The sequence below is a fragment of the Sinohyriopsis cumingii genome, chromosome 8 (genome assembly GCF_028554795.1).
Source record: "Sinohyriopsis cumingii isolate HCF-2022 chromosome 8, ASM2855479v2, whole genome shotgun sequence".
NCBI lineage: Eukaryota > Metazoa > Mollusca > Bivalvia > Unionida > Unionidae > Sinohyriopsis > Sinohyriopsis cumingii.
In genome coordinates, this window is record NC_142968.1 from 36533967 (window position 1) to 36556780 (window position 22814).

Here is a 22814-nt window from a genome sequence, read left to right on the forward strand (position 1 = left end):
AGAGCGACATGTATCCCCGGAAATCGTAAATATAACCCCTGTGGTCGCGGTCAATCTTGTGGGTGATGTAATCGATGGCAGCTACAGCACGAACACGACAGTATCAAATCAAGCCCAGCAAGGATTTGTTCTTTATTCATTCACCCCGAAAGAACCACCTGGATTTCTGATTGTGCAGGAGCCGATCAATCCAGTCTATCTACGATGCCATAATCCACTGTTATCAAGAATAAATTTCAAACTAACAGACCAATCAGGCCACTTATTGGATTTAAGGAATGAGATAGTTAATATTAATTTACTTGTGAAATCCTAAGGATTTCATCTTAGATTTTCTCAGGCGGATGTTACATTTTGCACGATTCGGAAAGTAATAAGGTCGTCAAAATCATGCGCATCGACTGATTTGTTAATTCTGAAGGGGTAATTACTAGTCAAAATCATACGCATCGACTGATTTGTTGATTCGGAAAGTACTAAGGTCGTCAAAATCATGCGAGTTTTTCAGTAAAAAGCAAAAAATATATCTGCATGTGCATCATAAGAAATTTATTTTTTACTGACAGACCTTGATTTCTAACTTAAATTAATCAAGCGAGTATCATATAAGGTACCAACACGTGAAGGTTTTCATACACGACAAGCAAGTACTAGAAAACTACATCAAAAAAGTGTTTACACTGTTTTTATTCGGCCCTGTTGATCTGGTTATTGATGTATACGGTAACGAAGATTTTTTTATTGACACAATCGCAGTTGGATAAACTACAGCGAGAACATATTTCTATGGTCACGTGTGATAAAGATCAGATTCTAAATTATGCACACTCTTGCATTAAATTTGATCGACTTAAGGTAATATTATCTAACTCTTCAGATTGATACAAGTATATATTGAAATCTGCAAGTGCACAAAAAATATATTTTTTTACTGCGCATCGCAAGATTTTGTTAATTTCATAGGAGTGATTACTAGTCAAAATCATGCACATCGACCGATTTTCTAATTCTGAAGGGTACTTAGGTAGTCAAAATCATACACATCGACTGATTTGCTAATTCTGAAACGGTAATTACTAGTCAAAATCATGGAAATTGACCGATTTGCTAATTCTCATAGGGTAATTACTAGTCAAAATCGTGTGCACTGACTGATTTCACAGGCGAGTATAATACTTTTATTTTTTGTGCACGGGCAACAGTAAAGATATTTTATTGATATATATTTTGTGCACATCGACTGATTTGCTAATTCGGAAAGGTATTTTACTAGTCAAAATCATGGAAATCGACCGATTTGTTAATTCTGGTAGGGTATTTACTAGTAAAAATCATGGAAATCGACCGATTTGTTAATTCTGATCGGGTATTTACTAGTAAAAATCGTGCAAATCCAGCAATTTTCAGTGAAAAACAAAAAAGTATAATATTGTCAGCGAAAAACAAAAAACAAAAAATATTGAAATCTGTCAACGGCGAAGGAAAAAATGTATCCGTCCCTTGTATTAACAAGGTGGACTGACATACTACTTTCGATTTCATTTCCACGTACTTGATTTCCAAGTAAATCAAGGGAGTCTAACTTTTATTTTCGATCGATTCACGATCTGGCATAATTTTTCTTAATTGTCTCACATGAGAATTAATTATTTTCTTTGATTCGTATTCAAGAGACAATTCCGACCTAATTTTTTCAATTGCACGAGACAGCGAAACAAAATCATTTATTCGTGTTTCTTCTACTGTGGCTAGTGATTGATACATAGCCGTCTGAATTTTCTTTATAAATCTATCCTAAGCCGGCAGAATATATCTTCCTTGTTGTTTATCCCCTTGCAGTGTTTCAAAATCAGAAATGATTTTTTCAGGATTTAGTTCATCAGATAATTTTATACCGTCATGTTCTAATTTTTTAATAGCAACAATTATGTCATTGATATTTTCGTAATTCATTAAACTGAATATTATATATTTAAAAGAAAAATATTTTAGACCAAAAATAAACAGTAGCTATGATGAGCGGTTATCAGTCATGGATCCCTGCACTGGCCTGTGTGTCTTTCATGGGAGTCCCTTGTTTGAGACTTTTGCCTTTGTTTGAGACTTTCGTCCTTGTTTGAGATTTTTCTTTTTGATCTTCTTAGCTCCCATGACCGTTACTTTTAGCCCAACCTTCTTTCTGTGGGGTACCCATGTGACTTAGAGCTTATGCATCCACGCTATTGTTTATTTTGGGGCTCCAGCGAAACGAAATGTCTGTTTGTGCATGTACACCCCTAAGATCAAATCCCGGGCGAGTAAAACGTACTCACCACGGTTTGACGTGATGAGAAGGGGTGTGTACATGGGGCTGCTGCTGCTGGCGCCCCACTTATATAGGAAAAATCCTATAAATCGGTACCGTCGACAATATGCCCGTTACGAGACTCGAACCGCCGACCCCTTGACAACGTCAAGAAACGAAAGTCAGCTGATCTACCACTTGCGCCAATGGTTCTAATCTACTGATATAGGATTTTAAAATTATTATATAGTTAACCGTTTACAGACAGTTAACAATTTACAGCTGAATTTTATTTCTGAACTGGATTTTAATTCTAAACATTACCCGTAAAAAAAAGCCTACCTGTACAATTCTTGATTTTATCAACAGGGAAGTGTTAACTTTACTGGTGCAGTGTGTATACAATAAGACGGTTACGCCACGAAACTATATGGCTGTAAAAAAATAACTGTATACAGTTCCGCCGCGCTGGTTAATATATTATCTGTAAAATAGGTAATAATGTGCGTTGCACAATCTCAAGGGAGTATTGCGCAATCTCAAGGTGGTAATTTCATCATTGACTTTTACACAATCGCTGCAGAATTATCTCCGTTATCTGTATCTACATAGCAAAACGAAATCCAGCTTCCAAACCGGTATGAAAAAGCTGATTTGGTGACTTTATTTGCAACACGTTGGACCGAAGGCATACAGATATCAAAATACTTGCCAGCCGCGTTCATTGATTGAAAAATTCTCTCTTCGCCGGTCGCTATATTTAAAGATTGAACCACTCTCTTTCCAATGCTGTTAAACCGACCAGTATTTCCTCGTGCAGAATTTTCGCGTTGTGTTATAGCTTGTAAATTTTGAAAAGAATTATCGGTTTTTTTGTAGTTGATGTGATCGATCACAAGACCGTCTTCGATCTCTCCAAAGAAACATTCGAATATGAAACGATGACAGTAATAATTTTTCTTCCCAACGGTAAATCTAAGATAACCAGCATTATCAGCAACACCACCTGGTTTTTTCAGCCTACAGTGTCTAACCACGCCATTACGATTTGCTTCGTAGTTCTTAATGATGGGATGTCTAACAAATTCTTGGTTCATTTTATATAATAATATATTTCTCTAATTTATAATTTGTCTGAAAACTTATTTAAATAATCCTCTTCATATGCTATAACTCCACCCCTGATTTTGTCAGGGACAGGGTCGGTTTTCCTTTTATCATAATACCTTTTAAGTTCTCTGTATCGCTTACCATCGAAACTCGCACATAACTGTGTCTTGCTCCGGACTCCGAAGCCACATCGTAAGCAGGGTATTGGCCTAAGCTTCCATTACGAACACATTGTGAATGTTGCCCGTAGAATTCGTTTACACACGATTTGCCACATGGAGTTACAGATCCTACCTTAAGCCACTTGCACCGATTTCTTGTTTGAGACATTGCATATATAATGTTTTTTATTTAAATGTTTGTCTTAATTATATATGGATGAGTTTGAGCGATTATCCAGAATCAAGCCCCGGAAAGCTTCTAGATTCGATCTTGACAGACTAACCCCTGACTCGCGAAGGCGAGCTCTGACTGATCTGATTGATATTATCAGAGGTGCCAAAGAAGAATTTCGTGATGATGGAGCATCTCACGTGTGGTCTACATTCAAAATTATACGCAACGCAGACGAAGTCAATGTCGACTCTGTCATTCATGCTACAATGAACGATGTACAAGCGAAAACGATTATCGATTACCTCCCCTTGATCAAAAATATCTTTTCAGAGTAAAATTTATCGTGCTAGCAGAAACAGATAATTCGATTACCCGTGACAAACGTGACCCTGTCCTTGCTAATGGAAAAACTGTCATACTGAGTAAAAATTCCAAACCAGGAGCGCTGACTGGGATTGATAAACCATATTATGAGCAAGCGTATCCTGTAACAGCAGTCATTTATGGAATCTATCCGATAGAAAGACCCAGTGTAGATAAACTGCCGCCGATGAAATTATCAAAAATAAATTGTGTAGCTGAACGAGTTACAGAACATTTTACAAATGCGATGCGTGGAAACGGTCTAACGGCGTTACGACGTGAAAAAATAAACAAATGGGCTGAACGGGTCAAGGATACCGGAGCTAGAATAAACGATGTTGCCGAGTTAGAAAAAACACTAAGATTCCCAATAACCGTAGCAACGATACTAGAGGAAGTATTATACGAATCGAAATAAAAATCGCAAGGAGCTCCAATAAATATCATTGATCATAACGCTCACGCGTGAACCAGCGCAGTCATAATATTTCCACGAGATCGAACTGTAAGATTTTACCCAGAGAACGCTGGGAGAAACATGTTTGATTTTATTAATGAGATAGGTAAAAGTGATCCTGTGTCAGTGTGGTTATTTAAAAGTTCAGATGATGAAAATATGATAAATTTGTACGCGTTAACGGTGAAATATACCGTAAAGAATCTCTTCATGAAACAATGAGAAAACTTGCGCAGAGATACTCAAAAGATACTGACCGATTACTAACTAATTGTTTCACTGTTCCATCAGTTGCAGCCCACGCTGCCAGAGAAAAAAATTCGTCGAAGCCAACCCGAAGTGAGTTTCTCGAAGATGTACAATTAAGTTGTTGCGAATAATGACATGGCGGATTGTGGAATACCAAGTATAATTACAAGGAAATGATATCAGTTGATATGGTTTTGTGTTATCCAGGAAGTTTTCTCGGGATGGGAGAATGCTCTGGATACTTTAAAAGATTTGGACACCCCACGAACTCGATGACGCGAGTGGCCATTAATGGACCATTACCCGATTTTGACCTAACAGGATTCGCTCATGTAGTGTCATTCGAAATGGCTAAGGGTCTTCATGTTATTTGTTATGTTTGGTTTGGTCGGCATTTTAGTGAAAAGCGCTGGGCACCAATAGTGTTGTTACGATATTTGCTTGATTGTAAAATACTGATATCGCTGACGGTCAGTGAGGCAATTATATCATATCGGGCATAGACTGAAGTTTGGTTACCAACGCCTGAAATGGTTGATTGCGAAAGTGATGATTACAGTACATTAATCGCCAACCTCCAAGAGTAAAGAACCGCGAAGGATCTAGGTAGAAGAATAATCGGCAAGTTTACTCAAGGCGGTGCATATGATCGTAAACGACATTATGCACGACTAATTATGGACGATGCTGAATACGATTTTATAATCGCTGATGCAACTGTGAGAGATATATTTGTAAGTCGAGAAAACGCTTATTTATCTGACGGAACTCTGCTGGGTACAATTGTAAGTTATACTGATGGCGAGTCACCTCAGTATACTCATTTAAGATCTTCGATGCTAGCTTATGTTTCCATCAATTTGCTATCGATGATAAATAGATTCCCTGACACTGCAGTTAGAGTTGCAACGGATTCGTTTTACATCAACAAGAAATACCTGAATTCGGTAACTCGTCTTACAACTGATGATGCATCATGGGGTTCGTGGAGAATAAAAGAAGAAATGGTATATGATTATTCCGAATCCGCAGATGCTGAGATCAAAGACAGTTATTATAAATCAGAATTATCGGAAACGTCCAGTGCGCCATCTGTGTACGATCCAGTATCCAGATACAAGACTGTTTATCTCAATGGGCCGGGAGGGTCTGGTAAGACGACTCGAGCGATTGAATTATTTCGGAATTCAGATATGATCGTGTTAACACCTACACACAGACTCGCGCGAGAGATGAAACAACGAGGGTTTAACTCATGCGCTTATCACAGCTTTTTCAGATACAAGGGCGACGCCTGGACTCCTGATCGAATGGGAGAGAAATATATTCCAAGGATTATAATTTGGGATGAAATACGGTACCGTTAGAAACATTAAAAATATTTTTCGACTGGTTATTAACAAAAAAAAAAACTGTGATAATGTGTGGCGATCATGGTCAACCACCGCCCTTTGTTGGACCATCTCCACATTTGTGGTTAAAAGATTCTGTTGATTATTATGAAGAAATAAATGATGATTATAGAGCGCTTGATGCAGAATTAAACGAGTTCAAGAAATTAATCAGACTACAACCGAATAAAATTCAATGCGAAATAATGCGTAAAATAATTTCAGAGACTTCAATGAGCGACTTTCTGCAAGCGTGGAGACCAAACGACTTGATAGTGGCAAGTAGAAAGATAGTCAGAGACACACTTCAACAGCGGTTGTTTCAGTTACAACGAGAAGTTTCCAACGTTGCCAGTGCCGTTGTGTTAACGACCAGCTGATACACGACTACAAAATATTGACGTTGATATACCAGGACAGACCGAAAAACAGAATCTTGTGTTGAATGATATTGTCGCAGTTGATGTCAATGTTGCTGAAGATGCACTGCGCGCTGATAAATCTCCGCGGACGCTAGGATACGCAATGACGATACATTCATCTCAAGGACTGACTATCTCTGATACAGTTGTTTGGATCATTGATGATCGTATCGAGTGGTCAAACTTAGTTTACTTGGCTGTGTCCAGAGTCAGAAGAATATCTCAACTGCGGAGAATTGTCTTGGACGAGTCAGTGATCGATGACAACGATAAATATCAAGTCGATATAATAAGAAAAAAATTAGCCGGTTATAAACATAGTGACAGAAAAAATAATCGCGAGTTTGATCTTGACACTGATTTCATCAGCGCGCTGAAACAACAGCAGAATAATCACCGTGCAAGCTGTAATTGTGTAATGTTGTGGCAGTATTCGAGTAATAATCCAAGACAATTTACCGTAGACAGAAAAGATAATAGTCGCGGTCATACACGAGAAAATGTGATGCTGACCTGTCTTGAATGTAATCGACGTAGGGGTGCTAGTTAAGTGATCTGAGCGGTAATTGTGTGTCTTTGGGAATTACTTGTAATTGCTCACGTGTAAATCCACGTTGAGGAGCAATTGAATCCAGCCTGTAGATTGCTGGTCTACCAGTAGATCTAGTTATACCAGATATCTTGTGTGTTTTGATGCTCCAGATAGGATCAGTCGCTCTTTTTTTACCACCTTCAAGTTCCCCGGGTTCATATAAATATCTCACAGTGTCATTACCCAGCACTGGCTGTGTTGAAAAATCACGTCGTTGTACGGGTATATTTTTTTTTTTGGCAATTGCATTAATAGGTTTCATGTTGGTTGTTCGAGTTATTTCATTATTTAATGCAGCTATCACACCTGGTAATCTTTCAACCCATTCGCGTGATTTCTTGTCTTGAATGAATTCCTTCGCGTATTGATATCCAAATAACCGCTCAGCAAGTGTTCGATTAAATCGTTCAACAACTGCCTGATCATGATGAATCTCAGTATGCCCTCGTCTGATGGCGACGTTATGTTGTTTCGTCAATGATGATACTGGACCAAGAAATTCTTTGCCAGGATCAACCTGTAATAGATGTGGCCATCGTAGACCACCTCGTTGATAAATTCGTTCAAAAGCAGAAGCAACCTCAGCAGCCGTCTTCGTTGACAACGGTTCTGCATCTTTGTATCTACTTGCAACATTAACTACAGTTAGCGCATACTTGTATGTTATTTGACGTCTTTGTATTTTAACGGTATCATGAGGTAAAAATAAAATATCAGCCTGGTGAACTTCATTAGGAACACTAACATCAAAATGTGCAAAGTGAATTTGTTTAGGCAGTGGTTGGTAAATTTGCCATATTGCCTCTCGGGATAACCAATTTTTAGCATTAACACGTGTAACTTTTGCTGCTTCAGCGAGTTTACTAATTGCTGCGTTACCCCTCCAGTATCCTCTTGGAGAATAATAAATCGATTCCATTATAATTAATTGGCAGCACCTAGCGCTAATTTACCTTTGATTGCGGATTTTATTAACCAACTAGCTAACCTCTCCTTGAAAGATTTATCAGTGATGGAATTTAGCGCGTGAATTAATTTCACATCTGCGATATGCCTATCTTGTAGATTTTTACTTTTATAAGCTACATCATGAGCATGACACGCTTTATCAATAGCGTTTATTGGTTCCTCGCCTGGTTTTGGTTGGTCCTGGTTGTCAAGTCTGATATCAAGTCGAGTTCCAGGCCCGCAGTAATTATATCCTGGAAGATGTTTTTTTCTCCTGAGTATTTAGCCCACGGAGTTCCGGGTAATTTTGTTAATTTTGCTGCAATATCACCTCCTCGTTTTTTTTTAAAACCCGACTTAGGAATAAATTTAAATTTCTTTGTACCACATCGTTCACACTTACCCGTAACCGCTGATCTGTTATTTTTTTGTTGTAATAGTTGTTAGATCACTTGTTGGGGTGCGCGTCCTGCACTTCACACAATATAAATCCATAATTATTTTATATATAACATGAATGCAATTGATTTTTCTGCAACACGAAAGCAAGAACCGGTCAAGCATCATGCTGCGTTGCCAAATTCTGTTCGTATGATCATAATTGGACCATCTGGATCGGGTAAGACACAATTGCTTCTTAACCTGATAATGAGATGGCTCAAGTTGGATAAATTGTATTTGGTAGCACCATCAGTTGATTACCAGCGGTGTTACGAAGTGTTAAAAGATTTTAATGAAAACGCAAGATCATTAAATGAAAACGGCGACGAGATCATTGAATTTATAACCGACATCAATGATGCACCGAGTGTTGATGATCTTGATGGGTTTATTAATAATTTAGTAGTGTACGATGATGTCATGCTGGACAAACAGTCCAATCCTGCTAGGATATTTTCCAGAGGCAGACACAAAAACACTGATTGATTTATGTTACTCAACGGTATACACAAATTCATAAAGTGATCAGGGATAACTGTAATATTCTTGCTGTGTTTAACGGAGTCGATACTCACACGTTACGAAATATTCATCAGACCTGGTGTAGCGGTGATATGGACATAATTAAGTTTAGAAATATATTTAGTCAGGCTCAGTCAACCCCGCAAGGATTTATAACAATAAATTTACATGATCCTCGAACACGATACTGAGTTGGTCTTGATACGATTTTTGGATAATAGCAGCAGGGAGGGCCGCGACAACAAGTCGCGTAAACTAAGGCTCTCATCTAAACGAAAACGGGGCCTCCCCCGGTTAATTATCGCTGCTCTCTAATTGACTCTTTTTCAGTTTGATGGAGACCTCAGTTTACGATTTAAGGCCCTCTAAAAGTTTGTATGGTTCGCCCTCCCTGCTGCTAGCATTAATGCTTGAATAAACATATGTGCAAATAAGTATAAAGGGCCTTTTATTGCATTATTGTTTGGTGAAAATTAACTAATAAATTCATTAACCGGTATGTCAATCAAACAGTCAGTCAGTCACTGCCTTCGTCAGGAATTTGTTTTTTTAAACAAATATTTTTGTTGCTTTGTTTGTTTTGTCTGTTTTGTTTTTATTTTAGATATTTTGCTTTTTTTTGTTAAGCAAAATAGAACTTAAAAGAATATGTGGAAAAATAAAACATTAAAGGCTTTTAAAATAACACAAGTCGTACTGGATCGCAAGAGTTAGCAAACTGAAAGGAAATGATTAACGAATATTCTTAACATGTATAACGAACAGTTGCAAACTACGTTTCTTAAGCTTAATATCTAAAGTTGTTGAAATTGACACTCGTTGATAGAAATTTACACGTGTATTATATGTCAAACAAACATCAAGTATCACGTTTTACTCTTTCAGAGATGGAGATAAAGGTAATATCCTGGACAATTTACTGTCGAGAATGGAGCAGTATGCAAACAACTTAGAGGCGCTGGTAGAAGAGAGAACTGCAGATTATTTGGAACAGAAGAAGAAAGCAGAGGACCTTCTCTACATGATGCTACCAAAGTAAGTCCGAGCCATGCATTCATCCTTGTATGGATGCAAATTTTTGACGATCTATGAAGAACACATTAATTTGGGCCAGAGAACAATTAATTAGATGCTTGTTAAATCGCTATACTGAAATGATTTCTAATGTCTGTGTCAGAAGAGAAAGTGATTCTTAATTAAGCCTTCGTTTACCTAACCGTTAGACGACTAGAAAAGGGAAGGGTAACTTCGATTCTATATCGGAACTATCAGAAGCTGAGTTTTTCCCGATCTGTTGTTTGGAATTATTTAAATCAATCTTGGCGACTAGTTCTAAAAGGCGGTAAAAAATTCCTGATTGATTACGCTAAATAAGGGGCGTGGTTCTCACACGAAAATTCTAGGGATTAAATTGCCCTTATCGAAAAAATCTAGTCAGTCTGCCATTTTCCTGCAAGAATGAAACATTGGTCAAAGGGACCGAGTGTCGGAAGTATCCACCGACGTATCCACGTACCTACTTATCCAAGTTTCTACGTATCGATGTCCTTACGTATCCACCTACCCACCAAAAGTTTGAGGGCCAAAAGAGGCGAGCCTGTAGATAGGCTGGAAAAGGGAAAAAGAGAAAGACCAAAGAGGAACCACTATAGTGAAGTTGGAGTGGACCGGACTAAGCAGGTTATGAAGTTGTACAAGGCAATGACTTCAATCGTTCACTCGATCATATGATGAACTAATTATATCATTTAAGACAGATCGGCTATTTATATAAATATATTTGTGTTTGCAATTTTTATTCCAAAAGAAAGTGTATCTTCCTAATGTATTGTATTGTCCCAGTTGTTTATGTAATTGATTAAATTCTTTTCTATTTTCCATATACGGGGTCTCGTGTCATTCTGTTCAATATATCTGCTCAGATCTCTATTTATTCCATCTATAAGTTTCACACTTTCTTTTAATATTTACGCGATCCGGGCAACAATACCGAGGGCGATCACCCTCTAGATAACCATAGCCAAATAAAGCGGACACCTTGTAAGAAGGTACATCCTCACAACAACACCACCAGTAGCAGCCGCTACAATCCTTTTTACTTCAAACAGTCAAACTTAGAAACAGGCACACAGGTGAAGATACAGCTGATTTTGCCGTAGAATATGAAGTACCGTCTAGTTTCGCTTATAAGTCGAATTCAACTGCAAATTGCAAGACCCAGATCAGCCGTCGCATAATGAGCCGGCAGATCTGTAGTCTATGTAGTTTGTTAGGAGTAATCAATAATCAGTAGAACAAACAATGCAGGCAAATTTCGCTATGGCAGATGAGGATCATTGTTGTTTGCAGTTTGGCTCGACTTATAAGCGAATATGCATACGGTATATCCAAGCCAAGTCATCTAATACACTTGAGACAGACAAAGAAACAGACAGCCAAAGCTAAGGACTAATGCCAATTTGCTAATTCATGACTTGCATATACGGTCCATATCAGTACAAGAAAGTTGTTGCTGTCAACCACATTAAGGAAAAATAACCCATGCATCCATCCTCAAATGCCGCCAGTGGTATAAATGCAGCTTATTTTGGTATAGAAGAAGAGCATACGTGAAGGTTTAGACCATCAATCAGGCAACAGCATATAAGTGTTGCCATGGAAACTTTAATGTGTTAGAATACTTCGATTGCACGATATTGTGTATTTGAAGAGAAACAGAGGCTATAATCCCATGAATTACAAACAAAACAGCCACGCATGTACCTTTACGGTTGCGGCAGGGAAACATGAAGAACGATAAGGAAAGTACACAGACATCAGTGAAAGACTGAATGAAAAATAGATATGACTCTCCAAAGTAAAGAATAGATGGATAGATATATAGCAGAATATTTTATATTGTGAATGGATGAAGTGGTGCACTGAACTATTTACCATGAAGTCTTAATATTTCATGACTGAAATCTAGAGATTAGTGAAGGCCCCATGAAAAACAAAATTAAGAAAATGGTTCATAACTTCAGTAAATCAGAGAGAGAAGACCAGTCATTGGGGGGGGGGGGGGGGGGGATGAAGACAATAAGAGAGCTTAAATAAAATGAACGACATGCTTATCAATTATTAAGCAAAACAAAAAGAAGTATGGAACCAAAGTATTTGAAGCAATTTTCTAGAATTACCAAGGGATTATGTGCACATAGAAAGTTGAAAAATTACTCCCAGCCAAAGCAAAAATAAGTTTATAAACGAGAAAGCATTATATCCAAAATAGCCCCTTAACAAAAATGAACTCTGTAAAGATATAAAAAATAGTTGTCAATAAAACCAAACAAAAAATAGTTTTGAGCCATTCAATTTTTTTCTTCTTCCAAATTTCGTCTTTTTTTAACTTACTTGTTTCTTATTTAAGTACTTTCTTCTAGTATTATTCCTCCATAGAATAAATTAATATTGAGATGAGCGATTCATTGCGATCACTGATTTGTTTCACAAATACTATATCTTACCCTTCCTCGATATATGAATTTTGGCGTGTCAGAATATGTATTTGACTTATCTTTCTTGCCAATATGTAGCTACATTCAAATTTTACTTATCTTCTGGTAGATACGTAGCTGGTCAGCTTATCAGAGGAGAACCTGTAGTTCCAGAATCATACGGTGGCGTGACCATATACTTCAGTGATATATGTGGATTTACTGCTTTATCAGCGGAGAGTACACCTATGCAGGTATAGTTAGCTCCCTTTTCGACCCAATTGAAACACTGCTTACTGTGGTCTTAGGATTGATATATGTCAATCCGGCCATCCTCTGATAGACTTAAGTTTGCATTTGCCCTAATCTACTTACATAATATTGCCTGCAGACTAGTGTAATTAATATGTATTTGTTTCAGTTTATCTTCAAAATGATTCAGCTAAACCTAAGGCAGTGATTCTCAAACTGTGTGCCGCGGCACACTAGTGTGCCGCGAGAGATTTGCAGGTGTGCCGTGAGAGTTTCTAAAAATATTTAAAATTGCTAGCGTTTTGAAACCTTGAACATATCGAAAAATTAAATGGTAAATCAATGTCGCAAAAGTTAAAAAGTAACATGCATAAAAACGAAAACTCTGTCAGTCTGTCATTCATTGGTTTCTTTTGTAACGCGAGACTTGTGCGAGATCTCAGGAGAACTCGATCGCTCTAATTATAATAATAGTGTAATAATAAATACATGCAGCCCATTATACAGGTGTGCCGTGAAATGTTTTAGATCTTTTTGGTGCGCCGCAAGACAAAAAAGTTTGAGAAACACTGACCTAAGCCATTGTGACTCATACATGGTAGTCTGCAGTCTATTTATAGGCTACCGCATTTGTATGGGAAAATATGAACGAGTTTTTTCGGATGGACCTTGGGAGTGCAACATATCCATCCGAAAAATGAGTTCATATTTTCCCATACAAATGCAGTAACCTTTTTATTATATGCTCATTTTCTTATTCTACCTAAGGCTTAATTATGTAAACAAAAATACACTACACGAAACAAAGTAAATGAATGTATGCCGTATTCCAAACTAAATACACAAGCGCAGATTCGTCATTACACAACAACACCATTATTAATGCACACTTAACTCCGCCCAGATAAGTTTGAACTTAGTCGCGCGCTAGACATACCTTTCGAAAGAAAACGGCGCTTTGGTCTACTTAAAATTGAAATTTGGAGTCATATTGTGAATGAATGTGCATTGCAACAACGTTTCCATTTGATCTAGAATGAATAAATTTTGGTATTGTTGTCTTTTCTACGAAATTTCGTGATTATGGTCTGGATTTATGTGCAAATTCTACATAAGTACATTAGATTTCAGCGGCGACGGAGCACGTGTTAACATCTGCAAGTGTGTTTCTTTTCTGCCACTGAATGTTTGAAATCATAATGTGGGAAAATTATGAAGTCATTCAATTTCAGTTATCAAAAAGACGCTATGGAATATAATGTTTATTTCATTTTGAGTGCAGTAAGGAGGATGTAATTGCACATGGAATATAGTCGAAATTACAGTACAATTTCGAAATGCGTAATCAGGCTTGAGAACCCATAACATGGCTCATGTAATTTGGATTTTCAGAACTAAGAAAGTACATTTTAAGGAAATTCATGATGTAAAACTGTCAGTATATTTTTTGCCATTCTTATTACCAGCTAAAGGAAACAATTTATTACTTGTTACTTGCATATTATTTGTAGGTACCCACCAGTTTTATGAAATCTGGCGTCTATCGCCAAAATCCGAAACATTGTATCAAAAAAGTTAACGCGGAATGTAACAAAGCAGCTGGTATGTGGCAGTCCATTCAGAAACAAATTTAATCAACCAAAACATAAAGTGTCTGCTACACGAGTGTACATGATTTGTTTACAGAGTAGTTCCTACAAAACTATTGAGCACACGTGTCCTGTACGTGAGTGCAATATGAAGGTGTGCAATATCGTAAAATATTGCACTATTCTGACAATGTAAAGTTAACGGGGAAAAAATGAGCATATAATAAAGCTTGATATGCGACGAGATCCGATATTGTTCCGACACATCCTGTGCGTCTGAATTACATCGGACGCACTAGTATTTCTTGTTATATTATGTGTTTAACTCTGCAATAAGACCATACTGCTTGCTACTAGTTTTTATAATTTTGTAACTACATATATATATCAAATCGTGATTATTTTCTATCTGGCGACACAAATGTGCAAGAATATCAACATCAGGCTTATTCTATTTTAGTATTTCATGAAGGGGCTGTCAGGCTGAGTGAGACCTATGCCTATAATCATCATTATCAATTAATGGAAATGCTGTATCATACACGTTAAAGATATGTACAGAAAACATCTATAAAGTAAACCTCACAAGAATTAAAAAAACAAAAAACAAAAAAACAGATGGATATTAATTTGATGGAGCGTATCATGTACACTTATAGCTATTTGCATAAAGCACTTAGTTTTGTGTTTAGATGTCTATCTCAAATGCTTGAAATATTTGACAAAAATCACGGTTTTGACAACATAACTTTTAATACGCACTTTATAACCAGGATTGTGCCGGTGTATCATACATGCATGCATGCATGCATACATACATAAGTAGTGAATGGGGGCACCCTACGGACAATGGGAATTAGCATTAAAAACACCCTTGGGGCACTCTACGGACAATGGAAAATTAACATGGAGAAAAATCGTGGGGCACTTTACGGACAAGGGGAATTAACATGGCAATAAATCGTGGGCCACTTTACGGACAAGGGGAATTTAACATGGCGATAAATCGTGGGTCACTCTACGGACAAGGGGAATTTAACATGGGATTTTTTTAAAAATTTTTTTAAAAAAGGGGTAGGCAATTCAAAGACTATCTCTTTTCGAGAAATATGGGGGCCCTGAAAAGGGCCTTTGGGTTTTCTTCTTCTTCTTCTAATTTCTTCTTTTTCTCCACCAAGTTCTTATTTTATCTCCTACACTCTTCTTCCCTTTCTTTTTTTTCTTCTCCTCCTCTTCTTTCTTCCTCTTCTCATTTTCTTCTTCTTTTTCAATTTTTTCGTTCCATTTTGTGACGATCGTGGATAAATACCTATGTATCTATAATCAGCTGAAATTCCTATGAAATCCCACTATCTATTTATAGCTCCAACTTGTGGGTTTTTCCTTTGGAAAATCCCACTATCTTTTTATAGCCTCAGCTTGAGTGACGTTCCTGTTTATGAATTCTAGTATATATGTATAGCTACAAAATGTGGAAATCCCCAAGTCGATATTTATAGTCTCGAAATTTCCAGCGTCAGTGACGTCACTGTACTGAACACTAGGGATAAATATCAACAGTGTTGCAAGTGGCTGACCTGAATACGCGCTACTGTAGGTAGGTAGGTAGAGTGTATCTGATAGGGATAAAGTGAGTTTTATACGGACAAACAGAGACCAATAGACACACACAACGTACGCGCGCAGACACACACACACACACACACACAAACACACAAACACACACACAACGTACGCGCGCCGACATACTCACACACACACACACACATACTCACACACACACACACACACACACACACAGAAACACACAACGTACGCGCGCAGACATACTCACACACACACACACACACACACACATAAACACACACACTATAAAATAGATAAAATTAGTAACTACTTACAATATCAACTTCTGTGACGATCGTGGATAAATACCTATGTATTTATAATCAGCTGAAATTCCTATGAAATCCCACTATCTATTTATAGCTCCAACTTGTGGGTTTTTCCTTTGGAAATTCCCACTATCTTTTTATAGCCTCAGCTTGAGTGACGTTCCTGTTTATGAATTCTAGTATATATGTATAGCTACAAAATGTGGAAATCCCCAAGTCGATATTTATAGTCTCGAAATTTCCAGCGTCAGTGACGTCACTGTACTGAACACTAGGGATAAATATCAACAGTGTTGCAAGTGGCTGACCTGAATACGCGCTACTGTAGGTAGGTAGGTAGAGTGTATCTGATAGGGATAAAGTGAGTTTTATACGGACAAACAGAGACCAATAGACACACACAACGTACGCGCGCAGACACACACACACACACACACACACACACAAACACACACACAACGTACGCGCGCCGACATACTCACACACACACACACACATACTCACACACACACACACACACACACACAGAAACACACAACGTACGCGCGCAGACATACTCACACACACACACACACACATAAACACACACACTATAAAATAGATAAAATTAGTAACTACTTACAATATCAACTTCTGTGACGATCGTGGATAAATACCTATGTATTTATAATCAGCTGAAATTCCTATGAAATCCCACTATCTATTTATAGCTCCAACTTGTGGGTTTTTCCTTTGGAAATTCCCACTATCTTTTTATAGCCTCAGCTTGAGTGACGTTCCTGTTTATGAATTCTAGTATATATGTATAGCTACAAAATGTGGAAATCCCCAAGTCGATATTTATAGTCTCGAAATTTCCAGCGTCAGTGACGTCACTGTACTGAACACTAGGGATAAATATCAACAGTGTTGCTAGTGGCTGACCTGAATGCACGCTACTGCAGGTAGGTAGGTAAAGTGTATCTGATAGGGATAAAGTGAGTTTTATACGGACAAACAGAGACCAATACACACACCCACACAACGTACGCGCGCAGACATACGCACACACACACACACACACACACACACACGCACACACACACACACATACACACATACACATACAGAGGGAAGAGGAAAAAACAAACCCCAAATATACTATCAACACAGAAGGGAGATGATACAAACCCCAAATAAACTATCCACACAAACGTACGCGAACGCATACAAACTCCAAATATACTATCAACACAGAGTGAAGAAGTAAAAGTTTTTTGAAAGCACCTAAGCCCTCACCTGCAATGACCAACTCTGCCAAACACCTACACCCCACCCACCCCACTCCCAACAGTACAAAACCCATTTAACCCGTTATTTTATGGCATCAGTGTGTGATTTAGGAAACATCAAGACACAAAATAATGGAGGAATAGACTGACTATTGTTTACCGACTTGCATGCCTAAAGAGCGTGCGTGAAGGAAAACATCCTTCCATTTCAATTCTAACTAAAACATGATCCAGAGGGATAGAGATAGGTGAAAGGGCACAATTTCATAAAGTGTGAGTAGAAAACAAAACACGCCATCCTTATTATACAATGTCAAGACCAAGAGACACTTACGTGTTCTTTCTGGTCTATTCTCTTTTAGAAGGTAGTATGAAATTTCACATCAGGACCAACGCATCGGCTCACATTGTCAATTTTTCCATTTCCATGTCTTTACTGGCACAAGTTCTTCATCATCTTCAATTTCTTCTTCTTCTGAATCCCTCTTCTCTGTTTCGTCTTGTTTTTGTTTCTTCTCTTTTCTCGTAGGGCACTCTGAATTCCAGTGTCCTTTCTCCTGACAACGATATTAGGTATCTTGACTTTTGTCTCTCTTTCTTAGACGAAGCAGGTATTCTGGAGACAAATACCCATTTACCTTTGCAGATATAGCAAACTTCATTAGCACTTACACACTTTCGTATGACTCTTATCAAATCAACGACCAAAAGAGTAAGTTTTGTTGCCACTTTCGCATGTGAATTATGCTTTCGTATGACTTTTAGCAAATATTTGACCAGCAGGTCGATCTGTGCTGACTCTTCCATCTTTGATCGTTTGAGAGCGAAATGAATACTCTGACGCTAAGACACTCTCCTTATATACAGAGACCTGCTGCGTATGAAACCTAGTCAAATGTAATTTTGCAATAAGATGAAACGATTTCATTGAGGAAGTAAAAGGCAATGATGTACCGTATCGCCTCACACAAAACCTGAAGTGTTAGTTCAAATCCGTGTCAGCGATTTCGAAGACGACATAACTGGGCTTTAATCAATGCTCGCCAATTATGCCACAAAACCACGAGTCCTGATTCACGCCAAAAGAAATTTCGTTCGGTCCATAAAAAATAGTATCACATCCGAGAAACGCAAAAACGAACTTCCAGAAAACTGAGAACGACGGCTTACACCTACAACGTGAAATGTATGAGTTCAAGTAGTGCGTAAAACTTAGTCAAATTAAATTTTTATAATCAAGACGAAACGATCTCTTTTCGAAGAAGAAAGCAGACACCAAGCGACAATGGCGATCCGTGTCACACAACACTTTTCAAAATGTATATGATCAGAGGTTTGTTCTAGCGATCTGCACGGTTAAATTAAATGTTGATGTATTTTGCAATAAGACGGACAATGGTCGCCCATGGAACCATTGTTCGTGCATTAGTTTAATTTTTTAAAATATTTTTTTATATAAATCGCCTATAGGATAGACCCAGTAAAGCATGGCCATTCTCGTCACTGTGTGAATAGCTGCTCAAGTCAATTCGAAGTGAACGCGGTAAGAAAATAAGTATAGCCAATGAAATGGCTTACAACGGGTGATGCATTGTTTTGTTCTAGGACTGTGTGGCATAATAATCCCTATGTTCTTGCGTTGTTACCATTACAGTGCAGACAGACTGAAATGTGAACTTACAAGCCCTCTTTGTGTGTGTGTGTTGTACCATTTCTTCTTACCACATCAAAAGACTGAGCGTCACAGTATTGGTTCGCGTTTTCATGCTGACCATTTTTTTAAAATCTCACTTAAACATTTTAACATAAACACTCACACTCACATCGGTAGAGTCAGAACAGACGTGTTACAGTACTGAGGGGCATGTTATCTTTTTTTTTCAAACTAATAAATTTGGGGTTTGTATGAAGTAAAGAACCGAAAGTACAGTGAAACTCAAGGATGATGACCCAATCTGTCTGTCTATTGATGCGTGTATTTACTTAAGAAGAAATATGACCTCTAAAACACAAAGAGATACGGCAAGCATGATTAGAATGAACATAACGATGTTTTCCTTCACGTCCGTGTAATTTAGAGTTTCAATCCTCTTTGAAAACAAACTTGGTCTCCTTTTGTAGGGCTTGAAATAATAAAAAACCTGAAAAAATCTTAAGCACTTTGCTATAGATAATTTCATCAACAGACTAAAACAACATAAATGCCGTTACAACACTAGAAAGCCTTAAATCTTCTATCAAAAAGAAATGTATCAAAAAATTAAAGATTAACGATAACTAACCAATGAAACCGAATTTAACAAAGGCAGTGACATGTGAAGAAATGTCTCTCACTTTGGAAAGGTAGGCGAATGTACTCTATCATGCACCATCAACTTGAAAAAAAATTATAAACAGAGAGAAACCTGAATTCAAAATTCAGTTGTTTTTTTTCTTCAAAATTGTTTCGTTTCTTTTTTCTTTTTTTGGAACAAATCTAAGCACTAATATAGAGTGGAAAAGGGAAAATGCACATACAAGCTTTGATATTTCTGAAAAAATGAGGGGATATTCCTAACGTTCATAACCACCTATGGACTTGGACTTGTCTGTGACTTATCCACAAAACAAGATGTACATATTTCTGGTCAAGCTGCAAGTGTGTGCGTGTTTTTGAAAATGGTAAAAATGGGATATACAATTTTCTCGTGATACTTATAAAGTGAAGAGTCTGTGCAAGTGTCAAAAGCCAAAGTCATATAAGTTTTGTATTTTGTACGGCTTGTAAAGATTTCCACTTTAGAAAATGTGAAGTATCACAAGTTATTATCACAAACAGAAGTGGAACATAGGGACTTGCAAGAAAGAAAATAACCCAGACAGTTGGTGTCATCAAGAGTGCTAGAGACGGTACCCGAACTTGCTTGCTTGCTTACTTGAATTAAAGTGATTTTCGCCCTAATGGAGCATATATCACTGGTTTAATAACGCACCGCGTGATTTTTAATTACTCCTAGGGAAGGAAAGAGAGCCTCATCTCCCAGGCTTTTATGTACTCACAGACTACTTTTAAATTTAGCCACTCAGGTGTAGGACTAACTAGTCCTTAACAACCTGACTGAAAGGCTTTAAACATGAGTGGGAATAGTCTCACCACACACTCATATTTCTGTCCGAGCGTGGTAAAGGAGGAAAAAGGTGCTCAAAAAGACAGCCATGGGTGTTAAGTACTCAACAAAACGCTAGCCCGTACTTATTTCAAATCAAGTCGTGTCACCAAAAAAGACAACGTGTACGACATCAAAGGCATTGTCAAACGCAGAAACCGTAAAGTGGGCAAGCGACGTGTCAAAGAAGTCAAAGTACGTTGGAAAGGATATCCACCCAGTTTTCATTCTTGCATCGACGCTTCGCACTATAAAAAGAAGTGACCATCATGCCCTTTCACACAGATTCAGCTACTGCGATCACTCCTTCACCCAATTCTTCTCTGCAAGATTTACAAACACAACCCTTGTGGGTGTGGTATGGAAAACGTGTGCCTAAAACGCAAATCGTCTTTTTCTGCCAAACCTTCGTGGTGTATTGTGTCATCGGTGCAGCCATTGCCAATTTGAGTTTGCAACAAGGAGACAAACACTTGTGGACCATTGTATTGAGCAGTTACATCGGTTACCTGCTTCCTAATCCCTCCCTGAAATTCTCCTCGAACGGGAACCACGGGAACCTTGTGTCCAGTGTCAGTGCCAGTCACCACTCCAACAACAACCCCATTTTGGGCGGAGACACTCCTCTAACTTCCAGTATCGCCTCGGAGAGCCACAAAACTCTGGAATTATGAGCAATAAGAACCAATTTTACTTAACCTTACCCAGTGACAGTTCCATGGAGGTGTTTCCCAAGAACACGTTATGCTGTTACACGGTCAAATTACCTCAGACCATCCAGTTAGATCACGAAGCCCATTGGGAAGTGGCTTTAGTGGAAATCATTCACCCAACACAAATCAAAAACATCACCGAAAAGCAAGACACTTTCGAGGTGGAAATCCTGAATGCCCAATTGGAGGAAGAAATCAACAAAATAGGGTTTTTAGGGGACACAAGACCAGCCAGCAATCCAGCCTTCATTATCTACACCTTGAAAATTCCTTCAGGTTATTATTTTAGTGGTGAAAATTTGGTGGACACTATTGCGGACAGGTTCAACTTAGCCTTTGGCAAAGCACTGAACAGAGCCAAAAAAAGTGTGAAGATTGAGTACAATAAAGTGGCTCATCGTCTCGTGATCAAATTTCAAGATACGGACACATTGTCCCTCAGGTTCAATGGTAGTTTGTTTGAAATTTTGGGCGGACATGCAGAAATGGTCGCAAACAATATGAGCCCCAAGATCAAAAGTAATATGGATTTTTACAGAGCTTTTGGAAACCCGGTAGAACTGAACCAAGGACTTAATTTGATCTTTGTGTATTCCGATGTGGTGGAGTACAATGTGGTGGGACACACCTCTGTTCCGTTACTGCGTGTCATTCCTTTCAAAGTGGATAGTACCACAAACAATGACCAGGAAGGTGCAAACACCTATCACGTACACCGTGAATTTGTACATCCTCACTATTTGCCCGTCAGTAAGTCGTATTTAGACACTGTCAACATTGCTATAAAAGGAGATCTGGGACAAAATATTCCATTCTCCAAAGGGAAAGTTACAGTGAAACTCCATTTTCGAAAACGGTTCTCTAACGAATTGTAAGTCAAGACAGCGAGGAGGGACATTTCCACCCTATAAAATCCGGCCAGATGCGTGTGGAATTTCAGTTTGCAGAAAATCTACGCGCAGATAATACGGTGAACGTCATCCTGTATGCTGAATTGGACAATACGATATAAACCAACAGTTTGAGAGAAGTCATTCTAGACTATTAGAAGTCATGGAGGATTTTTATCAATGTTTGTATAGTAGGGATTCTTTGGACATGGAATGTGAAGATCCCTGAGGAAGGAGAATCCCAAGACAAAGACGAAGAAGTCATCATGATGAAGTCTAGATGGCCAGAACAAGAACCACATTTAGTTTCCTGTTATGCTATAGTCTTGACAGAAAAAAATTAAGGAATTGATCAAGAAAAATTGTTATGGATGTCAAAACGATCATCCCAGTCAAATTCAACACGATAAATGCCTGATGTTAAGTCAAGAAGAAAAATTGGACGAGTATCTGGACGAAGCTTGGAG

The 22814-nt window shown here is 38.0% G+C and overlaps 1 protein-coding gene across 4 annotated transcripts in view; it reads left to right on the forward strand.

Moving 5' to 3' along the window:
* Nucleotides 1–22814, forward strand: part of LOC149793289 (atrial natriuretic peptide receptor 1-like) — a 659752-nt gene that overhangs the window by 610753 nt on the left and 26185 nt on the right. For all 4 annotated transcript variants that reach the window (XM_089967268.1, XM_089967266.1, XM_089967267.1 and 1 more), the window contains exons 16-17: nt 10001–10150; nt 12722–12845. In XM_089967268.1, the coding sequence (XP_089823394.1) occupies nt 10001–10150; nt 12722–12845 (274 nt within the window). The remainder of the gene's footprint in view (nt 1–10000; nt 10151–12721; nt 12846–22814) is intronic.